Consider the following 24,521-nt stretch of genomic DNA (forward strand, 5'->3'; position numbering starts at 1 on the left):
TACCTAAATCCAAATTTGGAAAATGTTTGATTTTTACACCCTCTCAGAGCTCTATCAAAGATGCACCTTTACGCATCACCAAAATGCAGTTTTAGATTTAGTAAAGGTTTTATGGTGCTCACAATTGCATAAGGTCATATGAGCGCCAAGGGGTGGATGTCAACAGCGAAGTCCTTAAAGGGAATCAGACTTACTCAGCTCACCTCTCTAGCTTCAACAGCACAAAGTCTGCTTCGACTATCAACGCACCCCGTAAATAGCGGGTCACAAGAGTGTGACAAACATACAAAAGAAGTAGAAGAAAACGACGATAGTAAGGATAAGGAATGAAAAAGCAGCAGTTCCCTGTTGAAGTTCAGGCACAGTTATGAGCATGACATTGTTGGATCAGCCCATGTACAATTCTACTGTGCATTAGAACGAAAAATGTCCCCCCTTTGGGAATGGCCTAAAGACACTTCGGTCAATGGCACCTCCCTGGGGGGTAAAATACAGTTTACTACTATGGTAAAGACTTAAAATGTTCTTGTTTTTTCATGATTCCTGATAGGTTTAACAATAAAAATTAAGTTATTTTTGTCTAAGGGGGAAAAAGTACCCAAACAGACTTAAGTGGATTGCTTGCGAAAGCAACAATATACTTTTTCTGGCATGTTGGAATCACTAGCTAAATTCTGTTTTCACGGGAGTCTCTCTTTCCTTTCATTCTCGACAACTGTCACAGTATTATCCATTAATTACAAGCCAGATAAATTTGGGTCCAAAAACGATGTCAGAGGTTCCATAATATAGTGATCTGAACTGTGCAACAGGGTGCAGAAAAACCACAAGTATTATCAGTGACCACTTTTCATAATACATTTCTAGTTTAAACACCAGTCCTTCCCCCTCTACTCCAATTAGAAACGTAATATATACATTCCCATGAAGTGGTCAAACTTTCACTGCCAAACTTACACTGAAGTGCTTACAGAGTTTTTACCTTTCCAAAAGAAACACACTTTAAAAAATGAAACAAAATAACCCATCAAAGATATACTAGCAATATCAATAAATGTGCTTAAAAATTAATATTAAATTCTGAACACATCAGACCAACACTTTACCTGAGCCTATAAAATTTAACTAAAGCTCATAAAGTGATCGAACTAACAATTTTAACAACTGTCATAAAAATAAATAAATGTCCCATACAGTCTAAAACAACCGTAGTAAAATCAGCAGGATGCAGAAATCTTTTCGCTATATATGTACAAATTTTGTTATGGATAAGTTTTGAATTCAAAAGAAAAACATGTTAATTAAAAATTCTGGACCTGAAAATCTGTTTGGTATATGAGTGTTCACTTTGTATATGTCAAGTCTGTATGTATCAATCAAAATATAGAACATTTTTGTACACACAAGAATGAACTCCTTCTCCAGTCCTCATCAGGGCATTTGACTTGTTCCGGTACATGCCCAGTGACAATGAAACAAAAACACAAAGTTTAATTAAGGAAATGTCAACAGCAATGAGTGCAAAGAAAGGGCCAATGATGAGCATTACTTTTTGAAGTTGAGTGACTCAAAGAGCATGGTATGTTAGAAATCTGTTTTTGGGAAACCAGTCCTAAAAGCATTCCCCTATCTACACACACACATCATCAGAATTTGTTCTGCCCAGAGTCTGTATTTATACAATAGAATAACCGAGTGAATATCATGAGAGTTAGCAATATCATAAAGAGGATTAAAGCAAAAGGCTTTATTATCCAAAAGTTATTTTTAAAAGTCACTTAAGTCATGAGTTACAATGCAGTCACTGTCATGAGAAGTACATTCTACACAGGTGTTAAAGGTAAAGACGAGAATTAAAGTCACAAGCTAGAGCAAGGATGAGGTAGCTCAGGTTCTTCATATCACTCCTACATCTGACCTGACCTCCAAATCCCATCTACACACACCCCTCCAAAAACCTGTATCTCGAGCGCTAACCGTATCCCCTCATCCTTTTTTCCGTAAATTGTGAGCGATGATGATGATGATGTATCTTACTCAAAACAGGTTGTCCCTGAGAGGCAGTGTCGAAGCAGCCTGCTTTCAAAATGATGTAAATTATATTGATGGAGGGAGCAAACATTTACAATCAGTCAACCAGTATTGCACTACTCGTCTGGTGATCATGTTCACTGAAAGCTTCTTCCATGGATGAAAAAAAAAATGCTCTTCTTCATTATCTGCCTCTTAGAAGCTAAGCTGATCATTGGTGGAACAAGGTCGAAACAAAACAATCCCAAATTAAAAATCAGGCACAGAGCTTTGGCTGACTAGAATGCCTCAGTACACAGACCAATCTCATAGGTAGGCCTACATGCAATGAAGAAATTACTACAACTTTGAGACTTTCATTCAAAGTAAAATAATAGACTTTTGTTCAATTACATCACACCGGTCTTTGAAGCTGATGACTGTGGTTCAAATCCCCGAAAAGGGGCATTTTCAAACTTGAAATGTTGGGGTAGCTTTTCACTGTTTGCCACCAACTTTGCTCGCTCACTCTTCTGAAAGAAGGACATGAAATCAGAGGAGCCTCCTCTTGAAAAACTAGATGGGAAGCATTGTGGTGAAATCAGGTGCTCATCAAAATAAATGAAACTGAAGAAACGGGCACTTTTCCACCTGTGGTTTTTTTTCCTTCCAATTCTTGTTTTCTTTCTCAACACCTTTAAATGTCCATTTGAAAAGATATATTTGTGTGGAAATTACTGGAAAATGTTGATCAAAGGCACAATAAATGTAAATTTTCAGTTTCCAAGGACTCTCAAGTTATGGAAGTGACCAAACTTTGGCGGCCATTTTTTCACCAATTTTACCTCTGAAACCAGGAAACCCCCACCTGCTTCAACTGCAAATATCTCAACTACGGTACTATTCAAGTTAGATGGGTTTTTTTTCACCATATGCAAGACAAATAAACTAACATTAAGATGTTACTAATAACTCCATATGCCCAAAAATTGTGGAGCGCTTGATTCCATCGCCTGGCAACAAATAGATCTATGATGAATTAAACATCATTGAATGCATGTTACACACACCATAATATAAAATCATTACAAATGCACATTCAGTGTTATTGTGAACAACACACACAAGCTATGTGAGCCCCAACAGAACATCTCATACACAATCATTATAACAATAATTGGTGTCAGTTTAGCTGATGGTCTACTGTGCATGCTCTGCAACAGTCAACTGGTCAACTGTTAGACTTGACCAATTGCCCACGGTCTACCGCAAAACGCAAGTCTCTCCTGATTGGCCAAGATAATAACAGAACTGGGGGGCATTGGGATCAAAGGCAATGGCATATACAATGGCGGAAAGTAAATGGGCGGTTTGCTTCGTTTTGCAGTGTCTTTTAGAGGGAAGAATTTTGCAGTTGTAAAGATTATGATTGATAAGTAAATAGTTGTGACATCAAGAGACCGGACGGGACTATTTTTCTAGAAATCAGGGGGGGGGGGGGGAGGGGCAATTCCCCCGAACTGCCCCTCCCCCCCCCCCCCAAATCGATCAATCTGCAACTACAAAATCCCTTTTAACATGACCAGTGACAGTCCCAAGCCTGCATAAACACGAAGGGAAAATGTAAACTGATCCCTGTCTCAAGTCACAAAAGGTTGGAAAACACTTACAATGATATTAGTAATAATTATGCCACGACTATGAATAATAATACGAATAACAAAAAACAATAGAATAATGTAACAATGAAAAGAATAATAATAGTAACAGCAATGCTAACAATAGCAATAACAGCAATAATGATAACAATAATAATAAACTTGCGTAAAAATGTTCCACTCAATGCTAACAATAGCAATAACAGCAATACTGATAACAATAATAATAAAACTGCGTAAAAATTTTCCACTAAGGGAAAATGAAAACTGACCCCTCTCACAAGTCCAAAGCCACTATAAACTAATAGACCTCCGACTAAACCAGTTGTCAAATCGGTCCAGCAGCAGACCTTCAACTAAACAAGCACCCAATAATTGTCCAGTTTCAGAGGTCTCAGTGTACCGTCATGGTTACAAGAGTAATGAGTAAATGATGTTTTCAATTAGTAGTCTCATCATCATCATCATCATTCGGTGCCTTGCCAACTGGCGTGGGCGATCATGGACCTACACTTCACTCTGTTGTGCGTTGCAGAAATGGTGCCTGTTGTTCTTGCTGCTCCTAGCCATGTTATGTCATCTTGTCCAGTATCTTTTCCCTCTATCTGCCACTGCCTCTCTTTCCAACAAAATCGCCTGTTGTTACAATATTCTCCAATGCTTCTTTCCGCAATGTGAGTCAGAAGATATTTGCCTGTCGCTTTCTTATATTCGTCATAAGCTTTCTTCTACAATTTGCTTCAACCAAGACTTTTTCATTTGTTTTTCTAGCTGTCCATGGGATACGTAGCACGCGTAATTAGTAGTCTACAATCACCAAAATACCAGTGTGGAGAAACAGACCAACCTGGGGAACACAACCTCCAACAGCCCGGGACACTATTTGACCCTGATTTATAACAAAGGCTGAGTTAAAAAAAAGACAAATTGAAGTAATTCATTTTGAAGTGACAGTGACCAATAACTGTTATCATGGCTGCTAAAGTGGAACCTCATCCTTGCAATTTGCCATTGCTGATACATTTCAATCCTCCACTTTCTGGTTTGTTTTTCATTTTTTTGTCAGTGCACACCTGCCTGACCATTTGACTTTCAAAGATCTGATAAGGTTGAATAGAGTCTCCTCCAAATATTTGGAATATTATCTAATACACTGATATGTCTGCAAGGTGTGTGAAAGCATATTACGTCTGCAATGTATATGATTTACATATGCATTGATATGTTTACAAAGTATATGTGTGTTTTTCCTACCAATAAAAAAAACAATAATCTACGAACTGAAATCACGAGCAATGAAAATGAAAACAGACAAACAACAAAACAGAGAAAAACAGAGAAAAAAAAAGGTTGATTAGATTGACTTTGTGAATTTCAGAACACTGACATTTGTTAATAACCAAATCCCCAACGCTCAAGGTGTCATAACCCCAAATTTAAGTGGTCAAGCCATTCTGAACACATCTTCTGTGTGTTTTGTGTTATTCTCAAGCAATACATCCACATACAATAACTTTCTGCTAGGTAACAGTTATATGTAGACCTATAGCGTGCACTTCCAGACAAGATCTTCACAGGAAACATAAAGGGCAAAAATACAATCACTTGTCAAAGACAATCACCTGTACAAACGACGAGTTCCCCCATTGCCTTTTCTCTTTATATCAAAATGACACTCTCGTCCAAGAGGTCCGCCTGTCCAAGATGGACATTCTTCTCTTTGACAATGCGCTACCTTAGAATTACAAAGTTTTACTTGAAATTTTTGGCAGCTTTGAGTTACGAAGAGCATGAGGTCGGAAGCCAAATGCTCTTTCTGCTCTATAAAAATCGTAAGACTGTTTGAGTCACAATCAGGATATTCAAAGAATTGTATTTGAAAAAGCTTGACATGTTGTGAAACTCAACATTTTTCACGTCAAAGTTTTCAAAGCCAGGTACTGAGCAGATAGAACATTGGTATTGTAAGATAGTGAATGGGTGATTGTCTTAAATAGGTTCGACTGCAACTCATTTCCAACAACCAACAAACCCCCAGGAGTGGAAGAAGCTGGCTGTAAAATTCTACTGTGTGTGTGTGTGTGTGGGGTGGGGGGGGGGGGGGGGGGGGGGGGGGGGGGGAGTGCCCCAACTGTCAACCAGACCACAGGATAGGTGAAGGTGAGGGTGAAGCAACAAACAAACAAACCTCCTCTTTTTAAAACATTACAAAATCAGAGGTTACTATTGGGGATCACATTGGTCTCTGTGAGGATAGCTATAACGAGGAAAGCCACATAGAGACAGACCAGGGCGATCCCGTACGGTCGAGACATTTTGAACCCTGACAGAGGCACGATGAGCAGAGTGGCAATGAGGGATGTGCCGAGACCCGCGGCCAGGACCATTTCCTCCAAGGTGACTGCAAGCTGTGGATGTGGGGAAGAAGAGGTTGGAAAGCACTTACAATGATATAAGTAGTAATTATGCTATGACTATGAATAATAATACGAATTACAAAAAGCAATGAAATAATGTCACAATAAAAAGAATAAGAATAGTAACAATAATGTTAACAACAGAAAATAACAGAAATGATGATAACAATAATAGTATAGTAAAAATAATAAAATTGATTTATAACAATAATAAAAATAACAATGACAGAAGAACTAGAAGAACAGGAAGAAAAAAGAAGAGAAGAATAACAAGAAGAAGAAGAGGAAGAAGAAGAAGAACAACAAGAAGGACACACAAAACTAGAAAAAGAACAACAAGAAGAAAAAACAAGAACAAAAACAAAAACAAGAACAAGAATGAGAAAGACACTAATAATAAAAATGACTATATATACCAGTATGGACAAATTAAAACATTAGAATCTGTTAGGGGCACATATTTGAAGAAGCCATGAGAGACATCACAGAAGAGGAATGTAAAGTAAAGAGAAGTACAGTCGAACGTGTGTAAGACGGCCACCCACTGTCAAGGAGAAAAGTGGCCACATAGGACAGGTGCCTGTCTTAGGCAGGACTGATCAAGATGAAGAAAACAAACCATTCCCTTCTGAAGTCCCAACCGAAAGTTTCCGCATTGTTGTTGTTGTTCTGTATTTTGTTTGTTATTTTCATTTTGTCGCTGATTTTGCACAAGGGTGACAATAAAACGAAATGTATCAGACACGGAGGACCGAGTGCTATGGTAAAACAAACAGATGGGTCGCCACCACTCGGAGAACAAGCGACGCTTCTGTCACAAGTTCATGTTGATGTCCATAGTTACTTTGTTACAGACTGGGCAAACAGTGATCATTCATCTCACTTACGATTTGTGTATGAGCTCTGGGTGGGGATTATGGGTTATGAGGGATCACATGCTTACCTCACCAGCAGCTGAAAATTGATTACCTATTGGTCAACTGTGGGAGGGGTCAACGCAACATGATCAGTTGGAGGGATAACCTAACAACAACGACAGGTGATCGAATTATGACTGCTCGCACAGAACGCCGCGGGCCAATGCATAATTTGTGACAAAACATAATGGAGCCATTAAGGTGGCTGTCTAAGACAGGTGTTATTGTTCGGTGTGATAAGGGTTGTGTGTTAAAATATGGTGGCCGCGTCCGTGTTGGAAAGGTGCCCGTTTTACACAGTGAAATTATGTAGAAAAAACGCAAAAGGGGAAATTGAAAAAGGCCGTTGGTACAGGTGGCCGTTTTATAGAGGCAGGTTCGACTGTACATCATTGACACAATAAAAATCATTTTTGGTGTTAGTAAAAAAGAAAGACTTACAGACAGAAACAGCAGTGGAGGTGTAAAGAACTAGTCCCTTCCAGGGGCTCACTCAAACCACTTCCATTAACTCTTTATCTCGGAAGAAGGTAAACCCACTATGCCCGGGCCCTATTTTGGTACGAAATCTGAAACTGACATATTTGCCACTAAATCGGTTATAAAATCAAAACAAGTAAACTCATTTCAATAGATCTTCACATAATGAATAAACTCCCTGTAAAAGAGACCTGTTTTTTGCTATTGCTGAAAAGTAATTTGACGTTGAAGTCGTCGTAAAGAAATGTGCCTGATCAGACAAGTGAAACTTGCCGGAGATAAAGAGTTAATTTAAAACAGCAAGACGACATAACATACTCACATGGAAGACACCATCCTTTTGCAGACAAGCTATGGTGAAAGGCACTCCTAAACCAATGAGTAGGTCTAACCAGAGTTAAGGTCATGAACAAAATGTTGGAAAGATACAATTTTTCTTAATAAACCTCTCATTCAATTGGTCACTTTTAACAAAGGCTGGGAAATATATTATCATGTCTAACTTCAAGGCTGTAATAATGTTCTCCGAGACACTGAATAAAAATTCTCTCCAAATGGGAATAGATTTCTGTGTGTGCAAGTAAAGCACCTGACTGCAACACTGCAAACGCTGGTCACAGTATTAATGTTGGGTGTCAAACCTTCCAAAATAAAGTTTAATTAAAAAACTGAACTCACAAAAGCAATGAAAAAAAAAAAGGATACTAAAAAGAGGTCCACCAAAGCAGGCAGAGATTCCCATGCGAGGATATCCCTGACGAGCAAGAGACATGTCAGCCACCAGATCTGTGAAATATATAAAAGACAGCATTTGTATAGCGTAAATTCCCACTCAGCAGCAAGCTCTATGCACTTTACAATCTGTTATTAGAGAGAAGAATAATCGAGAGTTACGGGCCCATGAGACTAGGGGGCGCTGGGCGGGCCGAAATAGCTTGTGATTGCGAGGTAGAAAGACTGTACTTACCGACTGGCGCCACGTTCGAGATCCTCACGTCTTCTCCAGTGAGTGAGTTGACGCCAGTCGGTAAGTACAGTCTTTCTACCTCGCAATCACACAATCTATATTATTACCCCATCAGACCTGATAGTACTCTGAAACAATCTCAACTTCTCAGAAGCATTCAGTGCAAGTCGCCATTTTTATAGGTCGTAAAACACAAACAAACTGACAGGACCTTTCGCTGTCTATGGTCAGGTACCCATTCTCACTTGGGTGAAGTGAGGAAATTTCTTGTAAAGGGCCTTTTCCCAACGACACAACGTTGGGCCTGAGGCTCGAACTCCCAAACTCGCAACCTCACAATTACGGATCCAGAAGTCTAACCACTAGACTACCAACGCAACTGAATCATACAAGAAACCGTCAATTTTTGTACTCTCTCGACAAGCACAGTCTAGCACACACATAGCAAAACAAGTGGATGCAGAAATCTTTTTAGTAATGTAAAAATTTCAGTATTTCAGAATTTTGGGCTATGTTTAGAGACAGGGATGGGGACTAATCCCCCCAAATTTTTCTGAAGATTCTGCGACAGCAGCAGGGGGTCAGCCCCCCAGAAGCCGGGAAGAAAAGTGCTTTGAATTAAAAAAAAAGAATTACAATAAGGTGTTATTTCACTAGTAAAAAACATAATTGACAAGATTTAAAAAATACAGAAGCCTACATTCATCTAAATACTTACATTACAATGAATGCTTCTACAGGTCAGATCAATGTTATTGTTTCATGGTCAAGCAGTAATTTTTTTCCCTGCATGTTCATGTTCTTGTGTTCAAAAAGGAGGAGAAATGGTAGTATGTAACTCCTTCAAGTGCAGTGCAGCAATAGTTTGTCCACACCCACTTTCCCACAGCAAGAAATTGTTCAAATTCAAAATGCAACAGTACAACCGACGGCAATTAAAAAAAAAAAAATAATTGGAATTCTGAACATTTTTGGAGAATCCCCATCCCTGAAGAGAGACAGACAAAGTTGAACAATTGGGTCAAAACTTTACATGAATTATTCCTCTTATGTCACATCAAAGTACCCGTTGAGTTCTTAGTTTCAACATTTTGCAGGCTACAGTTTTTTACATCAATTTTTTAAATCCACCTCTGCTAGGATCAGACGTTTTTCATCAACTGAGAAGCATTTCAGCTTCTTATGCACCGCCACAGTCCACTTTCTACTGAAACATCACTTAACCCTATCTGTACGTCCTGGGGTCATTTTGTACCCCGGGGTTGTATTCTTCACATTTTAGAATACTTCTAATATGAAGATTTCTTTGAAACTTTCAGTGTTTCTCAAAAAAAGCATTTTGACAGACTAGCGTACCAATCGGATTAAAGAGTAAATTTCCTCTTTGAAAGTGGTGGCACAGAGTTCCCCATGTCGTATAGATACGATAGTAAAACACGACGTATGGAAAGGGTTAAAACTAACTTTGCAGAATTCCTGCAAGCTGTTGTGTATTGTGAAATCTCTGGCTAACGCTGACAAACATGCAGACATGATAAATGTAAAGCGCACAGAGCATGCAGTAGACTGTGGATATGTACTATATAAATGCAATTATTATTATCATTATTACTATTATTGTTGCAATAATAATTATCATTATCATTATTGTCCTTGGCTTACAGAGAGGTCATTGGCCTTCACTCATAATACGTCTGCCCTCTCTGTCTCTTTCCCTCTGCGTCTCTCTCATCCCAGCTACTTCAGTAAAATAAATTTGTGTTTAAGTTTAATTAGATCTACCCATGCTGATGCAAAAAAATCTTTTCACTATGTACGCATTGTTTTCAACATGTGCATATTTTGGAAACAAAGAATATACAAGAGAAATTTTTTTTAACCTGAATATCTGTTCACAACGTTTTTCACTATGTACCTATTTGCTATGTGCTTGCTAGAGTGTATTTAGCTTTAGAAATTAGATATGTAATTCTGCCATCAACAGTGGTATTGAGATCAGTCACTTTAGGAGCTTCCCCACTTTAAGAACTACAATTTCAAAAGTAGGTATACTGTCCTGCTTTTAAAAAAAAAAAGGGTATGCGCTAGACTAGTTAGTACACCAAACTATAAAACAAAACAAAAAACCCTTGATTTTGACAGATACGTCGCTATACCTAAGACAGCAGAGCAATTATGGACAAGTTGACACAGGATGTTCACAGGTATTTAATTAATAGATAGATAGATAGAAAGATAGATAGATAGATAGATAGACAGACAGAGAGACAAACAGACAGACAGACAGACAGATAGATAGATAGAAAGATAGAGAGATAGATAGATAGATACAGGCAGACAGACCGACAGATAGACACAGACAGACAAACAGATATATAGATAGATAGACAGACAGACAGACAGATATATAGATAGATAGACAGACAGACAGATAGTTACTTGTAGTTACCAACCTCCAATACTGTTGCCCCAGGCTAGTAGGGTCAGGCCTAGAATTGCATCAGACAGGTCAAACACAATGCCAAAAGCCTGTAAATACAACAAGGGGTGATACACAGTCTGAGTTTTTAGTAGTAGAAAGAATTTTACAGCACCTGCAACACAAATAGGTCACACAACTGCACACGATTAGAGGTGTTATTAGAGAGTACCATAACATACAAAGAAAAGGAGGAGAGATGAGAACGACAATTTTTCTTAGAGGAAAGAAGGAGCAAACCACATCAGAGTTCCCTCCAACTATCCACCAACAATCTGAGAAAGGCAGCATGTGTACCAGAACGATTTAAAATATTTTAAGCCCCCATCAGTAGAATTTTTTTTCTTGTTCCCTGCCCTGACTTTGGTGCCAATATTTGTAGGTTACATAAAAATGTGCCAACATGAAGCAGATTGCTGGGCTTAAAGGAAAACAGAACAAGAAAAAGGGGAATTGTTTGGTCTCTGATGATGATGAGGATGATGACGACAACGACGACGATGATGATGATGATGATGATGAATCAAAAGAATTTAAATCAATAAAGAGGTGGGCTGTTTCAACCCTGAGTGTTAGGAGTGGGATATAACATCCCAGGAGACAGTTGGAGACACTCGATAAAATAACTACCCCCCGACAGGAATCAAATAATGTTGCTTCTAAAATTGCAGAACCAGATCGCAAAACAAAATTATGTGTTGGTTGTTCTACACAAAGAAAACTAGATATGTGCAACACTGAAAGTGTAGCGACCCTCAAATCACATCTTCAACGTACAAGAGCAAAGAGCCCATCTAAAACGCCACTGACACCGGTTGACATATATAAAATAAAGGAAACACAATAAAAAATCTGAATAATTATTCTACTTTTTCAAAGTGGCCCCCAAAACGCCTCTTCAAGGGATGTCAAATGACCACAGGCAATGAGCATCCTCAGAGAGTTAAACTTCCCATGAAAACAAAACAGAGAGACCACAAAAATACCAACCTGTAAAATATTGACGATCTCGTTGGCAATGCTATAAATCCACACGACGGCCACCACAAAACCCAGGTAGGCGAATGCCTGAAAAAGAGAAATGTTAATTAATATGTTTGTTTTGTTGTTTCTTTTTGTCTTCTTTCCACAGAAAGTGGTAAAAGCTTGTGACACATAGATATATATATCTGTTAAAAATCCCATTGCATCAAGTGTCCTAGATGGGTCGAGGCTGGAAATGCAGATAAACTGTCTCCTAGTTTTCTATCAAAAGAATGGTTTGTGTATATCAAATGGCTAGCACGTCTCAATATCAATTTGGATTTTATTATTTTGGTCTCCATAATTTTTGTATAACATCCTGGGCTGGGAACACAAGACAACAAGATAAATAAAAATTAAATCGATTAACACGGAAAGCATGTAATATTTCAACATCTACATTCCTCTACCTAAATGAATTGTACATAATAGCTTACACAAAAAAAAACATAATTCCATCTTTTTAGACAACAAACATCCCTTGTTCCCTCCAATAAAAACATCACTCAGAAGTACTTAAAAGACCTAGGCTTCTGATCTGTAACAAAGAAAGATACAGAAGGTCATTTTTACCATCATCCATCAAAATTCTTCCATCTTAACCATCTTGTTACAAGTATTCATATGAACTTAGAGCATGCATTAGAATAACATTGAGTATGTATCTAGCTTAAGATTATTATTGTTTATATTGCCGTTCATTTATATTATGCATGTGACTGTAAGCCTGTGTGTGTGTGCATGTTTGTGAATGTGTGTGTGTGAGCGAGTGTGTGTGTGTGTGTGTGTGTGTGTGTGTGTGTGTGTGAGTGAGCGAGTGTGTGTGTGTGTGTGTGTGTGTGAGCGAGTGTGTGTGTGTGTGTGTGTGTGTGTGTGTGTGTGTGTGTGTGTGTGTGTGCGTGCGCGTGGTGAAACACCAAACCAATGTGCCAGGATCTGGACAACAAAGATGTATCTTATCTTATATTCAAAGCCATTAATCAATTGCTTATTTTTACTTGTGTACCCCCTGAGAGCTAAAGAAACGTCACATTACATGACCCTTGCCTGGCTGCTTCATTCTAAATTACTAAAGACCTGAAAGATATTCTTTCATTTTTCAGTGGTATTCAATAATCTTTTTAACTCAGTCCTCACTAACTCAGGAGTTCACCACAAGAAGCTAAGGGCTGTTGCAATAGGACTTACTTGTGTCATATAAGTACGGAGCAAAGTTTCTGAATGTGAGGCAACGTGGTGAAATCAAGCGCTCCTCAAAATTATGAAATCAGAGAAAAGGGCATTTTTATGCCGGTTTGGCAATTTTTATTGAATTTTAACATTTGGATTAATACATTTTATGTCTTTTTAAAGACACAATTCTGCCCGGATTTTACTGAAAAAAAGTTGATTAAGAAGATAAAATGTGAATTTAATTTCCCAAGGACTCTGAAGCTATGGGTACCAAACTTTGGTGGCCAATTTCTCGATAATTTTACCTCTGAAAACAGGTGACCACCACCTTCTTCAATTAGAAATATCTCGACTTCTATTCAAGATAAAAGGGTATTTTTTTTTTCAAAGAATGCAAAAACAAATGAACATGATTTAAAATGATACCATTAACTCCACATGCCCCAAAATTGACAAGTGCCCGATTCCACCGCATCGTGACACATGGAAAAATCCCATTGCATCAAGTGTCTTAGATGGGTCGAGGCTGGAAATGCAGAGAAACTGTCTCCTAGTTTTCTATCAAAAGAATGGTTTGTGTATACCAAATGGCTAGCACGTCTCACTCAGTAATTTTTTTTTTCCCCTTTAGATGTACCTCAACTCATGGTTAAGTTGTAGTCTGCGATGATTTTATTTAGGTACAAATCACAGATGAAGATAAAAGAAACACAAATCTGCAAATGGGAGTTAGTTTTTAACCCTTGCAGCCCTTGTCTCATATATTTCTCTCTTGATATCATCTTCCCCCTGGTCTTGTATATGTCCCTCACAAGGCAACAGCTATCTCAAACCAAGTCAGGTATTTTTTACTGCAATCCATCAAATTGTCCCTGAAAAATATTCTTCAATGTTATCTTTCAGCACTTCAAACAAAAGCAGTATAGAAATGTTATTATTTTCATTGCAAAAAGTTGTGTGTGTACCTAGAGAGAGGTCCCAGTTGTTGGAAATTTTGGATATTGAATTAAGGGCATTTACTTGTAGCCAATTCAATGATGAACATGCTGACTTTTTAAATTTTCAAATATTTTGAGCAGTTTTAAAGATATACCACATTTTGTAACATAGGGTGCAAAAACAATGTTTGGAGAAAAACCTAGTTTTTTGGGCAAATTTTAACCTTTGACGAAGTACAACATGCCGCATAAATAACTAATAAAAAACATTAAGCCTTAAAATATTATAAAATCCTCTTAATATATTATTAAGAAATGGTTAAACAGGTGTTTTCTGATGGGAAAATTTTTTTTATCAGTACAAATTTTTTTGCCTTTTCACCCTGCTGCTCGAAAATAGCGTTACCGACAACTGGGACCTTTCTCCAGACACACACACAGTTTCAGAAGCAATCAGTATTGGCTGGATCTGTTGTGCTTATGGCTTATTAACTACATGACAGTGAGGTAGAGGACAAGGATCAGACGGTCTGAGGAGTCAAGGACTCCAGCAGTATGACTTGGGCTAGAGGGAAGAGAGGGCTAAAAGTAGCCTTGTGCTGTATCAGTTAAAACATTACCGTCGCATGCTCATATGATCTTATGCAGTTGTGAGCACAGCAAAACTCTTACCAAATTGAAACTTAAATTAACGACAACCATTACTGAAACACTTACCGTGTGATACGGTGGACGCTCGTCAGTCTTTGAAGTGAAGAAAACAAGGGCAGCCAGAATGGCGCAGACAACCATGACCAGGGCGTAGACGGGAAAAACTCCACCAATCCAATTCAACCCCACTGTAGGCAGAGACACAAACAAAAAAAAAGATGATATTACCATGATTGGTAAAACAGTTTGGTAACATTACAATGGTCCTCCAAAGAATGACTTACTTTACTTTTATACTTTTATCCACCACTTATACCCTTTTGGGTGTCGCGGGAAGAAAGAGACGTCTCTCTGTCGCCAGCCAGAGAGTTGGGTTAGGGGGATGCCATGGGTGGTTACTGTTTCCCTGACTCCATCTATCCAGGTCTTTCTCGGTCGCCCTCTAGCCTTGTTGCCATCAAATTTTTTTATGTAGGCACGTTGTGCTGGATGGTGTGTTGGTAATCGTAGGAGATGTTCGAACCATTTGATTCTTTAGTGTTGAATGTGATGCATGACATCATTTGTCCAAAGAATAACATATCTCTTGAAGAGGTCATCCACCTCGCCCTTGACTGAAAATTTTACATCTCCTCGACATCTAACAATAGACGGTTACATGAGAAGGGAAAAAGTAATCTGAATACCTGGAGGTGTTATCTCTGGTTCAGAGGTCGACATGTAATGACTCGCTAGTGTTTACAATCGCTAATTGTCGCTATACACTCTGTCATACTTAGACTAGTTCATGACTTGATGTTGCTGGTCCATGTTGTTCTTTGTACACCCTTGGCCTTTTTGCCCCACATCTTGCCATCGAGTATAATGTATGTGTCACTATGTAGAGGAGCAAGGCATTTGTCAATTTTTGGACATGTGGAATTATTAGTATCATCTTAAAGCTTGTTCCTTTGTTTTGCTTTCGATTAAAAAAAAAACCCCAACCAATCTATCTTGAAGAAAAGTCAAGATATTTGTAATTGAAAGAGGTGGATTTCAGAAATAAATAAATAAGTGAGAAAATGGCCGAAAAAGTTTGGTGAATTAGTAGCTTGAGAGTGCTTTTAAACTGAAAATGCACAGTTTTGTGCCTTTAATCAATGTTTTTTTCCAGCGAAATCCACACAGAAATGTGATTCTAAATGGACATTAAAGGTGCTGAGCCAAAAAACAAAAATTCTATCAAAATAGGTACACAAGGAGCAAAATGATGATTCATCTATTTCAATATTTAGACGAGAGCCTGATTTTACCACGATGCCTCACACACTATAATTATACATACTTTGCACTAATATAAATATACTATTTAAGAATGTCTCACACTTAGTGGCGAAGCAGGCAAACACTGGTCCTGTGAAGACTTGCAGTGAATTGAGTAGCCGGTTCCAGTTTCGAGGGTCATTGGGTTCACTTTCATTGTGCTCCCCCACCACAGGGACAGTAAAGTTGAGCACGAGCATCAGAGGGCACTAGGGACAGATAAGTATTATCATCAATAGGAATATTGATGTTTTACAGTCTGTGTGTGTGTGTGTGTGTGAGTGTGTGTGTGTGTGTGTGCGTGTGTGCGTGTGTGTGAGTGTGTGTGTGCGCGCGTGTGTGTGTGTGTATGGGGGGGGGGTATTTGTGTGTGTGTCTGTGAGCCTGTGGTGTGCAAGTGTGTGTGTGTGTGTGTGTGTGTGTGTGTGGGTTGAGGGGGGAGGGGTTTGAGTGTGTGTGCGTGTGTGTGTGAGTGTGTGTTTGTGTGCATATGGGGGGGGGGGGGGGAAGCATGTGTGTGTGTGTGTATGTACGTGTGAGAGTATGTGTGTATGAATGTGAGAGTATATGCATAAGTATATGTTGGTGTACATGTGTATGCATGTGTGTGAATATGTGTGTGTGTGTGTGTGTGTGTGTGTGTGTGTGTGTGTGTGTGTGTGCATGCTCCTGCAATCAGGAAAATTACCATTGGCGTTTAATTACTTTAAATAACCCGCAGGGTTTAAAGCTAAGGACGAAAGTCATGGTTTATAGTCCGAACTTTACGGGTACATTTTTTCATCACACCTACCTTAAAGCACTCAAAGACCTTGCCGAAAATCCTTTTCTCTCTCCACCCCTCAACATCAATGGGATTGACATCATCCAGGAAGGCTCTCCACAGGCCACGGTCACCTATAGACTCCACATTACTCTCGCCGGGGTCCTGCTCTATCTGGACACTCGGTGACACGCGACGGTTGATAGAACTCATTAAGGGCTGAGACTCATCTCTTTCGACCTCGGAGCTTGTTAAACTTTCCTCAAGTAAACCTGAAAAATATTTAATAGACTTCTGTGCAAATAACTGTGGCGTTGGCGGCCTAGTGGTTAGGTTTTCAGACTCACAACCATAAGGTAGTGAATTCAAATCTTGTCTGGGGCCCGGCGTTGAGTTCTTGAGAAAGGCACTTTACACAAACTTTCCTCCCTCAGACTTGCAACCTGTGGTTTTAAATCCTAACAGGACTCTGACGTTGTGTCCATAAGAGAGACACTTTACACAAATTTTCCTCACCTCACCCAGGTGGGAATGGATGCCCGACTATAGACAGTGAAAAATTGTTAGTGTTTTAATGAGTGCAATCTGCAGATTGTACTGTACACTTCCCAAGAAGCTGAGAATGCTTCTCAGTGTTCTAGAGTCTGCTGGGGTGATAATAGTTGTAAAGCGTATAGAGCATGCTGTAGATTGTGGATAAATGCCCTATATAATTTACATATGCTGCCTTTTTGCCCCAAGAATTTGCTTTCCTTATCCACACAATCACACACAACCCTCAAGCATTAGTGAATAAAGAGTAATGAGAAAAAGTTTATTTTTCAAAAATAAAATGTATATCTGCTTCGCTCTTGTCACAAATTGTGTTCTTTTTATGATTCCATCGTTCTTCATTGGAAGTAAGTTGCCACTGAGCCGACAAAGGTCATGAGCAAATGTAATATCGCTATCCACCTCCATCTGTCTGTCCCTCTGTCCATCTGTCTGTCCCTCTTTAGGAGGTGGGCTTCCGACCCTGCCTGTAAAGGCCAACCAGGCTGAGAGAGATACAACAAGAGAAACTTTCTCTTCCTATATAAAAATGCTTCCCGCTCATGAATCGTACTCGAGACTCCTGCGTACCAGAGCAAGATAGGTAACCTCTACACCACAGATGCCGATGGCCTTTACTTTGATCCAGGAGATAATGATGATGATGATGATGATAATGATGATGATGATGATGATGATGATGACGATGATGATGATGATGATGATAATGATGATGAAGTTGATGATGATGATGATATAATGCTGTCAGTTTACTTACGCCCCATCTGGCTCCCAGTTCTTATCTTCTTGAGACGTTGGTTGATAGCTCTCCCTAAAATGACTACGATGACGTAGACCACATATAGACCAATAAAACCTGAGGAGAACAAAGAAGGAACAGGGGATTGTGATTACATGAAATAACTATTCGATATAAATAAATTGGTCAGAAAAAACAGTCACCCTGAGGCTATTTCGAGAAAAATGAAAAAAAACAACAACAACTGGGTTTAAGCAGGAATATATACTTCTGAGTTAAGGTAATTTACAAAAGCCATGACTCAGATCTAAAAGTTCTCCACTCATTTTGTTATCTAATAATTACAAAGTTCTATCTGCTCAGTATCTAGTTTTGAGAAATTTGATGAAAAAAATTCTAAGTTTCACATCATGTCGAGCTTTTTCGAAAGCAGTTCTTTGAAAATCTCTGAATAATCTTACGATTTTGATAAAGCAGATAGAACATTTGTGAGGCAGCGTGGTGGAATCAGGCTCTCGTCAAAATAATCAAAGTGAAAAAACTTGCATTTTCCCGCAGGTTTGTGAATTTTTATCAAATTTTTGTTTTTTGGCCCATTACCTTTCATGCCCATTAAAGAACTCATTTCCGTGTGGATTTTCCTGAAAAACGTTGATTAAAGGCGCAAAAAATGTAAATTTTCAGTTACTACGGACTCTTAAGCTAAGGAAATAACAAATTTTTGGCAGCCATTTTCTCACTAATTTTACCTCTGAAAACCGGTGACCTCCACCTCCTTCTTTCGCAAATATCTTGACTTGTATTCAAGATAAATGGATATTTTTTTCATACAAATAAAGACAAGTGAACAAGCTTTCAGATGACACCAATAACTTTACATGCCCAAAACTTGATGGGAGCCTGATTCCACCACGCTGCCTCACATTTGGTTTCTGACCTCATGGTCTAAGTAGCTCATTACAGTAAAAATGTCAGATAAAACTTTGTAATCCCGAGGTAGCGATTTGGTTAGGTCTTATTTGAGAGGGACATTAAATTCAGAGTAACTCCCCTGAACTATTTTCTCTCTGGTGGGGGTTTTCCCACTATGCCAGAGCCCTCTTTTGGTACAAAACCTAAAAGTGACGTATACATCACTAAATTGGTCAATAAATCAGAACAAATGAATCTATCTTGACAGTTCTTCATCTAAAGAAAGAACAGCTGGTAAAAGACACCTGTTTTAGGAAATTCCTGAAAACTGATATAACGTTGATGTAGTCGTAAACAGATTTGCCTGAGCCACTGCCAGCAGCCTACTGGCACAACAGTTCTGACAGCTGGGAGTGGTTTTTTGGAGAGGACAGAGAGTTAAATAGCCTCTCTGTTTTGAAATGAGTATAAAACCTTTACAAAAATATAGATTGTAAAGTACATATATATACACAATACAGCTCACTGATGAGCTGGGACATGCACTGTACAAGTGCTATTTATCATAAAAATGATCACTACCAGTACCAATTTCTCAAACGTTCACCGACCTGCGGCTTCCACCTGGGTGATCTTCTTGTCCCACATGACGTACCAGGCCCAGAACGTTGCGGCCAGGTAAAAGATGACGTCTCGTAAAAAGGGACGCTCCATGGAGGTGAAAGGACAAATGATGGCAATGGAGCCAGCCACCACCGCAGTCACAAACACACCCGCACCTGCCGCGGATGGGAGAATTCTAATTTTAGACAAATCGGTTAAATAAACACAAAAGGTTAGATGCGCTACTATAGAGTAACATACTAAGAAAAGAAAATTAAACAAAAATAATTTTTTTCAAACCAGAAGGAGAGGAAATAATGATCACAGATGCTCTGCACCTATTAGTGTGGGTGGTTGGCAGGTGCTCGGGTGTGGTTTGCTCCTTCTTTCCCTATCAAAATCTATTGTCCTAATCTCTCCTTCCCTTTTGTGTTTGTTATTCTCTTGTAACACCTCTAATCTTCAGCCCTTATTTGACCTTATTGTGTTGCAAGTTTTGTAAAACTCCAGCTAAAACTAAACTAAAGCACCTATAACAGTAGAGACAGAACATAAGTACACAGATATTTACCAGCTTTCCATGATCATCTGGTTTTAGCAATTTTATTTGAGTACTAAAAATGTGGCCAAGTAAAGAGAAGTCTGTTGACACAGTGGCCACTATATTTTGTTTTAGTAAGTGTTAAACACAATTAGGCCATATTAGTGCCTAAGATTAGAGGTGTTACAAGAGAGTAACAAACAAAAAATAGGAGGAGAGAAAAGGACGATAGATGTTTGAAAGGAAAGAAGGAGGTAACCACATCAGAGCACCTGCCAATTACCCATTATTTATAATTTAAGGCAGGGGAAAAGTAAAAGAAAAGAAAAAAAGCAGAAATAATTGGTGGCGCCCTCTAGCCACATGCTTTTTTTCAGGGTGAAATATCGATCCAGCTAGTCACAAATAAGCCACTTGGGGATACGAGGCCAGATCAACAGACAGATGGAAAGAAGACAGCAAAAGCGAAAAATGAAGTCCCCCTGGACCAAAAATACTGGAATAGGAATGAATGGCCATGACACCCCCCCACCCCCCATTTGTTTAGTTTATCAGAGTCTCAAAAGCATCATCTATACAAAAGAACAATGAATAATTAGCCCTTACCTTGACATAAAAGAAAACACCCCCCCCTCCCCCAAAAAGAAAAACAACAACAACAAAAAAAGGAAAATATCTTCCAACACACCTAAACACTCCCCCCTCCCCTCGAAAAAAAGACCAAAAAAATTATAGAAAAAACAAAACACAAAAAAACCCACAACAAAAACTGAATCATCTTACCGAAAAGAGCGCCAATGGCAAGGCCAGCGTCCCCAGCTTTGGCGTTCCCAATAGCAGCAATGGCGGAAAATATATCTGGTGCCCCATTACCAAATGCCAGGAAGGTAACGCCGTGAGTTCAAGTCAAGGAGAAAAATGTAACGACAAAACCCTAAAAGCAGATCGGGAGATGAGTGTGGTTGATGGGTGGGTGGAGGGCTCTTTTGTGGTCTGATCCTACTTTCTCTGTGATAATTTATTATTATCTTTCAACACCTTAATGTGTCATCTAATAAAATCTTATCAAAAAAATGAATGCTTCTCTGATCAAAATTGAGCAGTCAGTAAAAATCTTTCAATTTCAGTACCAAAAAAAAGTTTAAAAAACCCCCAAAGTAAGCCAAGCAATTTTCAATGCTACTACATTGTATTTCTTTTTTTATCCCACAGACCAGAGGTTGTGGTGTAGAGGTCAATTCACTGTCGTAAGCAGAAGACCCTTTTCGATTTTGTGAGGGGAGAATACTTATTAACACTTTGCCACCTCTTCTCTCGCCGATTGGCGATGCTTACCACCCAGTTTCTTTGGATTCTCCCCAAAATATGATTAAGTATCTCGACCTTTCGGCTGGGACTTTGTATCCCTCTCATCAGCTTGGGTTGACCATGTAAGGCAGGGTTGAGGTCAACCTCCTAAATGATCTAGATTATATCGAAGGCAGTTTAGGCAGCATAAAAAAGGTAATCTCAAAATATCACTGCCCTTGTGATTAGACCGACGAACCACAGCGGCGTAAATTTTATAAGAGAAGAAAAAAACTTGTTTGATTTCATGAAACAGGAACCCAGCTGCCAGTGGGTTATTCGGCATTGTTTCTAATGTTTTAGAAGAATTTCTAGTCAAAATGCAAACCTGTCTTTGGATGACAATATGAAATGGATAATTAAAAATTCATTTGTCACATTTAAAATTTGATCTTTTGTGGGTTAGCTGGTCTTATCACAAGGACAACAACATACTGTAGACACTGAATCAATCCTCTGCTTACAATACATAGATGAACAACGAATTAAATGTCAAGACTACTATAGGACAGTATAACAGCAGGAGCATAAAACAAGAAATCAGACGGAAACAGAGGAAGGGCAGGGCCAGGAAAAAAAGATAGAGAAACATTAGAAAAAAACAACAAAACCATACAACAGGAAATACAATATACAATAAACAAAAAAAACCCATTTGCTCCCCCCCCCACACACTCGCGCACACACACTTGCACACACCACAAAGTAACAGAGGCCGAGTTGATGTGCCTCTCTTCAGTCAAACAAACAAACACTGCTAAATGAACCACTCTACCTACAACTGTTTTTCCTTTCACATTTCTTTATTTTACCCAGTACGAAAGGATATTGCCACATTATGGCTGAGCTTCAGACTCTGAGATATGACTGCTAAAGAAGGACAGAAGCTGTGGAGGAGATAAAAGAATGAAATTATGGTTGATGTGGTGGGCCAGATTGTAAAACACACAGAGCTTGTTGTTAGACAGGAATTTACGTTATACAAGATTTCAATATGGTGAAACTAAAACAGAGGGTACCAATGGGTTGGGGGGAAAAAATACTGATCTTTTCCAACTTTCTGGAAATGCTCACTTGAAGACTACTCAAAATTCACAGATCCTACTGCCTACTATTTCTTGTATCAAGATGAGTTTTGCAAAGCTAGCCCTGAAGTCGGGAGGAAACAGCAATAGACAATTACAGAAATCTGTATTTCTGAACTTATTTGGAAAAAGTTTTTTCTGAAAAAAACAACAATACCCAAAGAACACCAGTATCTTGAAATAACACATACAACCTGTTTAAAAGAAAAAAGAAAAAAAAAATCGAACAGAAATATGCCACTTTCCTCCGACTTACATCTTCGTACCATAAAATGTACAATGCAGATATAAATTCTAAGCAAGATTTTTTGTTTCTTTGTTTCTTAGAAGGAAACAAACATGAACATGTTAGACAAAAAAAATGTCAGGGAAAAGAGAGACGAGAGAGAGAGTGAGTGAGTGTGTATGTGAGAAAGAGAGAGAGAGAGAGAGAGAGAGAGAGAGAGAGAGAGAGAGAGAGAGAGAAAGAGCAATAGTATTACCACTCTTTTGAAATGAAGTCCACAGTGTCAGCACCTAAATTATCACTTTTTTAGTTTTAGTATTAGTAAGCGCTTTACGGCACTTGCAACACAATTAGGTCATATAAGTGTAGAAGATTAAAGGTGTTACAAGAGAGTAACAAACATTTATAAAAAGAAGGAGAAGAGATAAAGACGATAATTGTTTGATAGGAAAGAAGGAGGTATCCACACCAGAGCACCCGGAAACCACCCACTAAATTATCACTGTGCTAAAAACAGATAAAGACAAAAGTAAAACAAAAAGCAGAGAAGTTGGAGGAGTAGGACTGTAGACTTTATCAGAGCACCCCCCCCCTCCCCCCACCAAAACTTTTTGTCTACTAACACATCCCACTTATCACACTCCCCCTCCCCCCACCAAAAAAAAAAAAAAACCCCTCCCAAAAATAAAACCACCTGTTACTTACAAATCATCAGCAGTGACTGCTAGTCCAGTGAAGAGGAAGAACCACCAGATAAACTGTGGAGGTCAACAGAAAGGCCAAGGGTTACTTACTAAAAATAAAACATGGACAGACCAAGAGCACAGACCAAAAAAATAGCAAGTTGGCGAGCAGTTCAGGCGTCCCATGCTCAAAATTGTGATTAATTCATCATTCTCTTTTTTAAAGGCAGTTTCTTAATCAACAAGCAACCAAACAGACTAGACAACAACAACTTCAACAACAACAAAAAAGGACAACAACAACAACAAGGACAGGAACAATAACAACAACAACAAAAAACAACAAGAAAAAGAAGAGTAAGAAGAATAATAAGAAGATAAACAACAACAACAAGACCCACCAGTCAACAGCAACAACAACAACAATAACAACAAAAACTAGAAAAAGAAGAGTAAGAATAACAAGAAAAATATAAACAACAACAACAACAAGACCCACCAGTCAACAACAACAAGAACAACAACAAGATCAGCAACAACAACAACAGTCAGGAACACCACAAATTCCAGCGGTGGCATCTCTTCGGGGAGGATTCAGGGAGGTTGGACTGCCTCATCCATTACCCAAGGGAGGCGGTGGCCCTGGAAAAGGGCATGCTCTTCGGGGCTCCAAACATTTCGAACCGATAGGCTACCACACACACACACAACAACAACAACAGCAACAACAACAGCAACAACAACAAGAACACTCACCAGGATAAGACAAGCCACTTCTATCACCAGATTGTCGAGAGTACAGTACAGGAAAGCGGTGTAGTTGATGAAACCTTCGTCAATGTCGCACGAACTGGTGTTTCTCACAAAGGCACAGAAGTCCGTGAGATTGGGAATGGAGTGGAGATCGCTGCACTGTTAGAGAATAAATAAATAAATGGATAAATAAATAAACAGAAAGACATACAGACAAACAGACAAATAGATTTTATAGACAATACTTAAATACTCTCTATGGGGACATTTGGGTTACAATGACAAACAAAGGAAGTTCCTCC

The 24,521-nt window shown here is 38.8% G+C and overlaps 1 protein-coding gene across 1 annotated transcript; it reads right to left on the reverse strand.

The window, feature by feature from the left end:
- Positions 1–5,783: 5,783 nt before the first annotated feature.
- LOC101859543 (mitochondrial sodium/calcium exchanger protein) lies at positions 5,784–24,372 on the reverse strand (the record flags this gene model as incomplete). Its single annotated transcript, XM_013091280.2, is given in 14 exon segments — positions 5,784–6,076; positions 7,805–7,869; positions 8,188–8,268; positions 10,903–10,978; positions 11,919–11,996; positions 14,780–14,901; positions 16,077–16,224; positions 16,809–17,050; positions 18,088–18,186; positions 19,593–19,760; positions 20,909–21,020; positions 22,302–22,359; positions 23,489–23,541; positions 24,223–24,372. Coding segments are annotated over 14 exon segments (1,647 nt in total), but the record flags the coding sequence as incomplete, so codon positions are not given.
- Positions 24,373–24,521: the final 149 nt, after the last annotated feature.

Source organism: Aplysia californica, unplaced genomic scaffold (assembly GCF_000002075.1).
Source record: "Aplysia californica isolate F4 #8 unplaced genomic scaffold, AplCal3.0 scaffold00031, whole genome shotgun sequence".
Classification (NCBI taxonomy): domain Eukaryota; kingdom Metazoa; phylum Mollusca; class Gastropoda; order Aplysiida; family Aplysiidae; genus Aplysia; species Aplysia californica.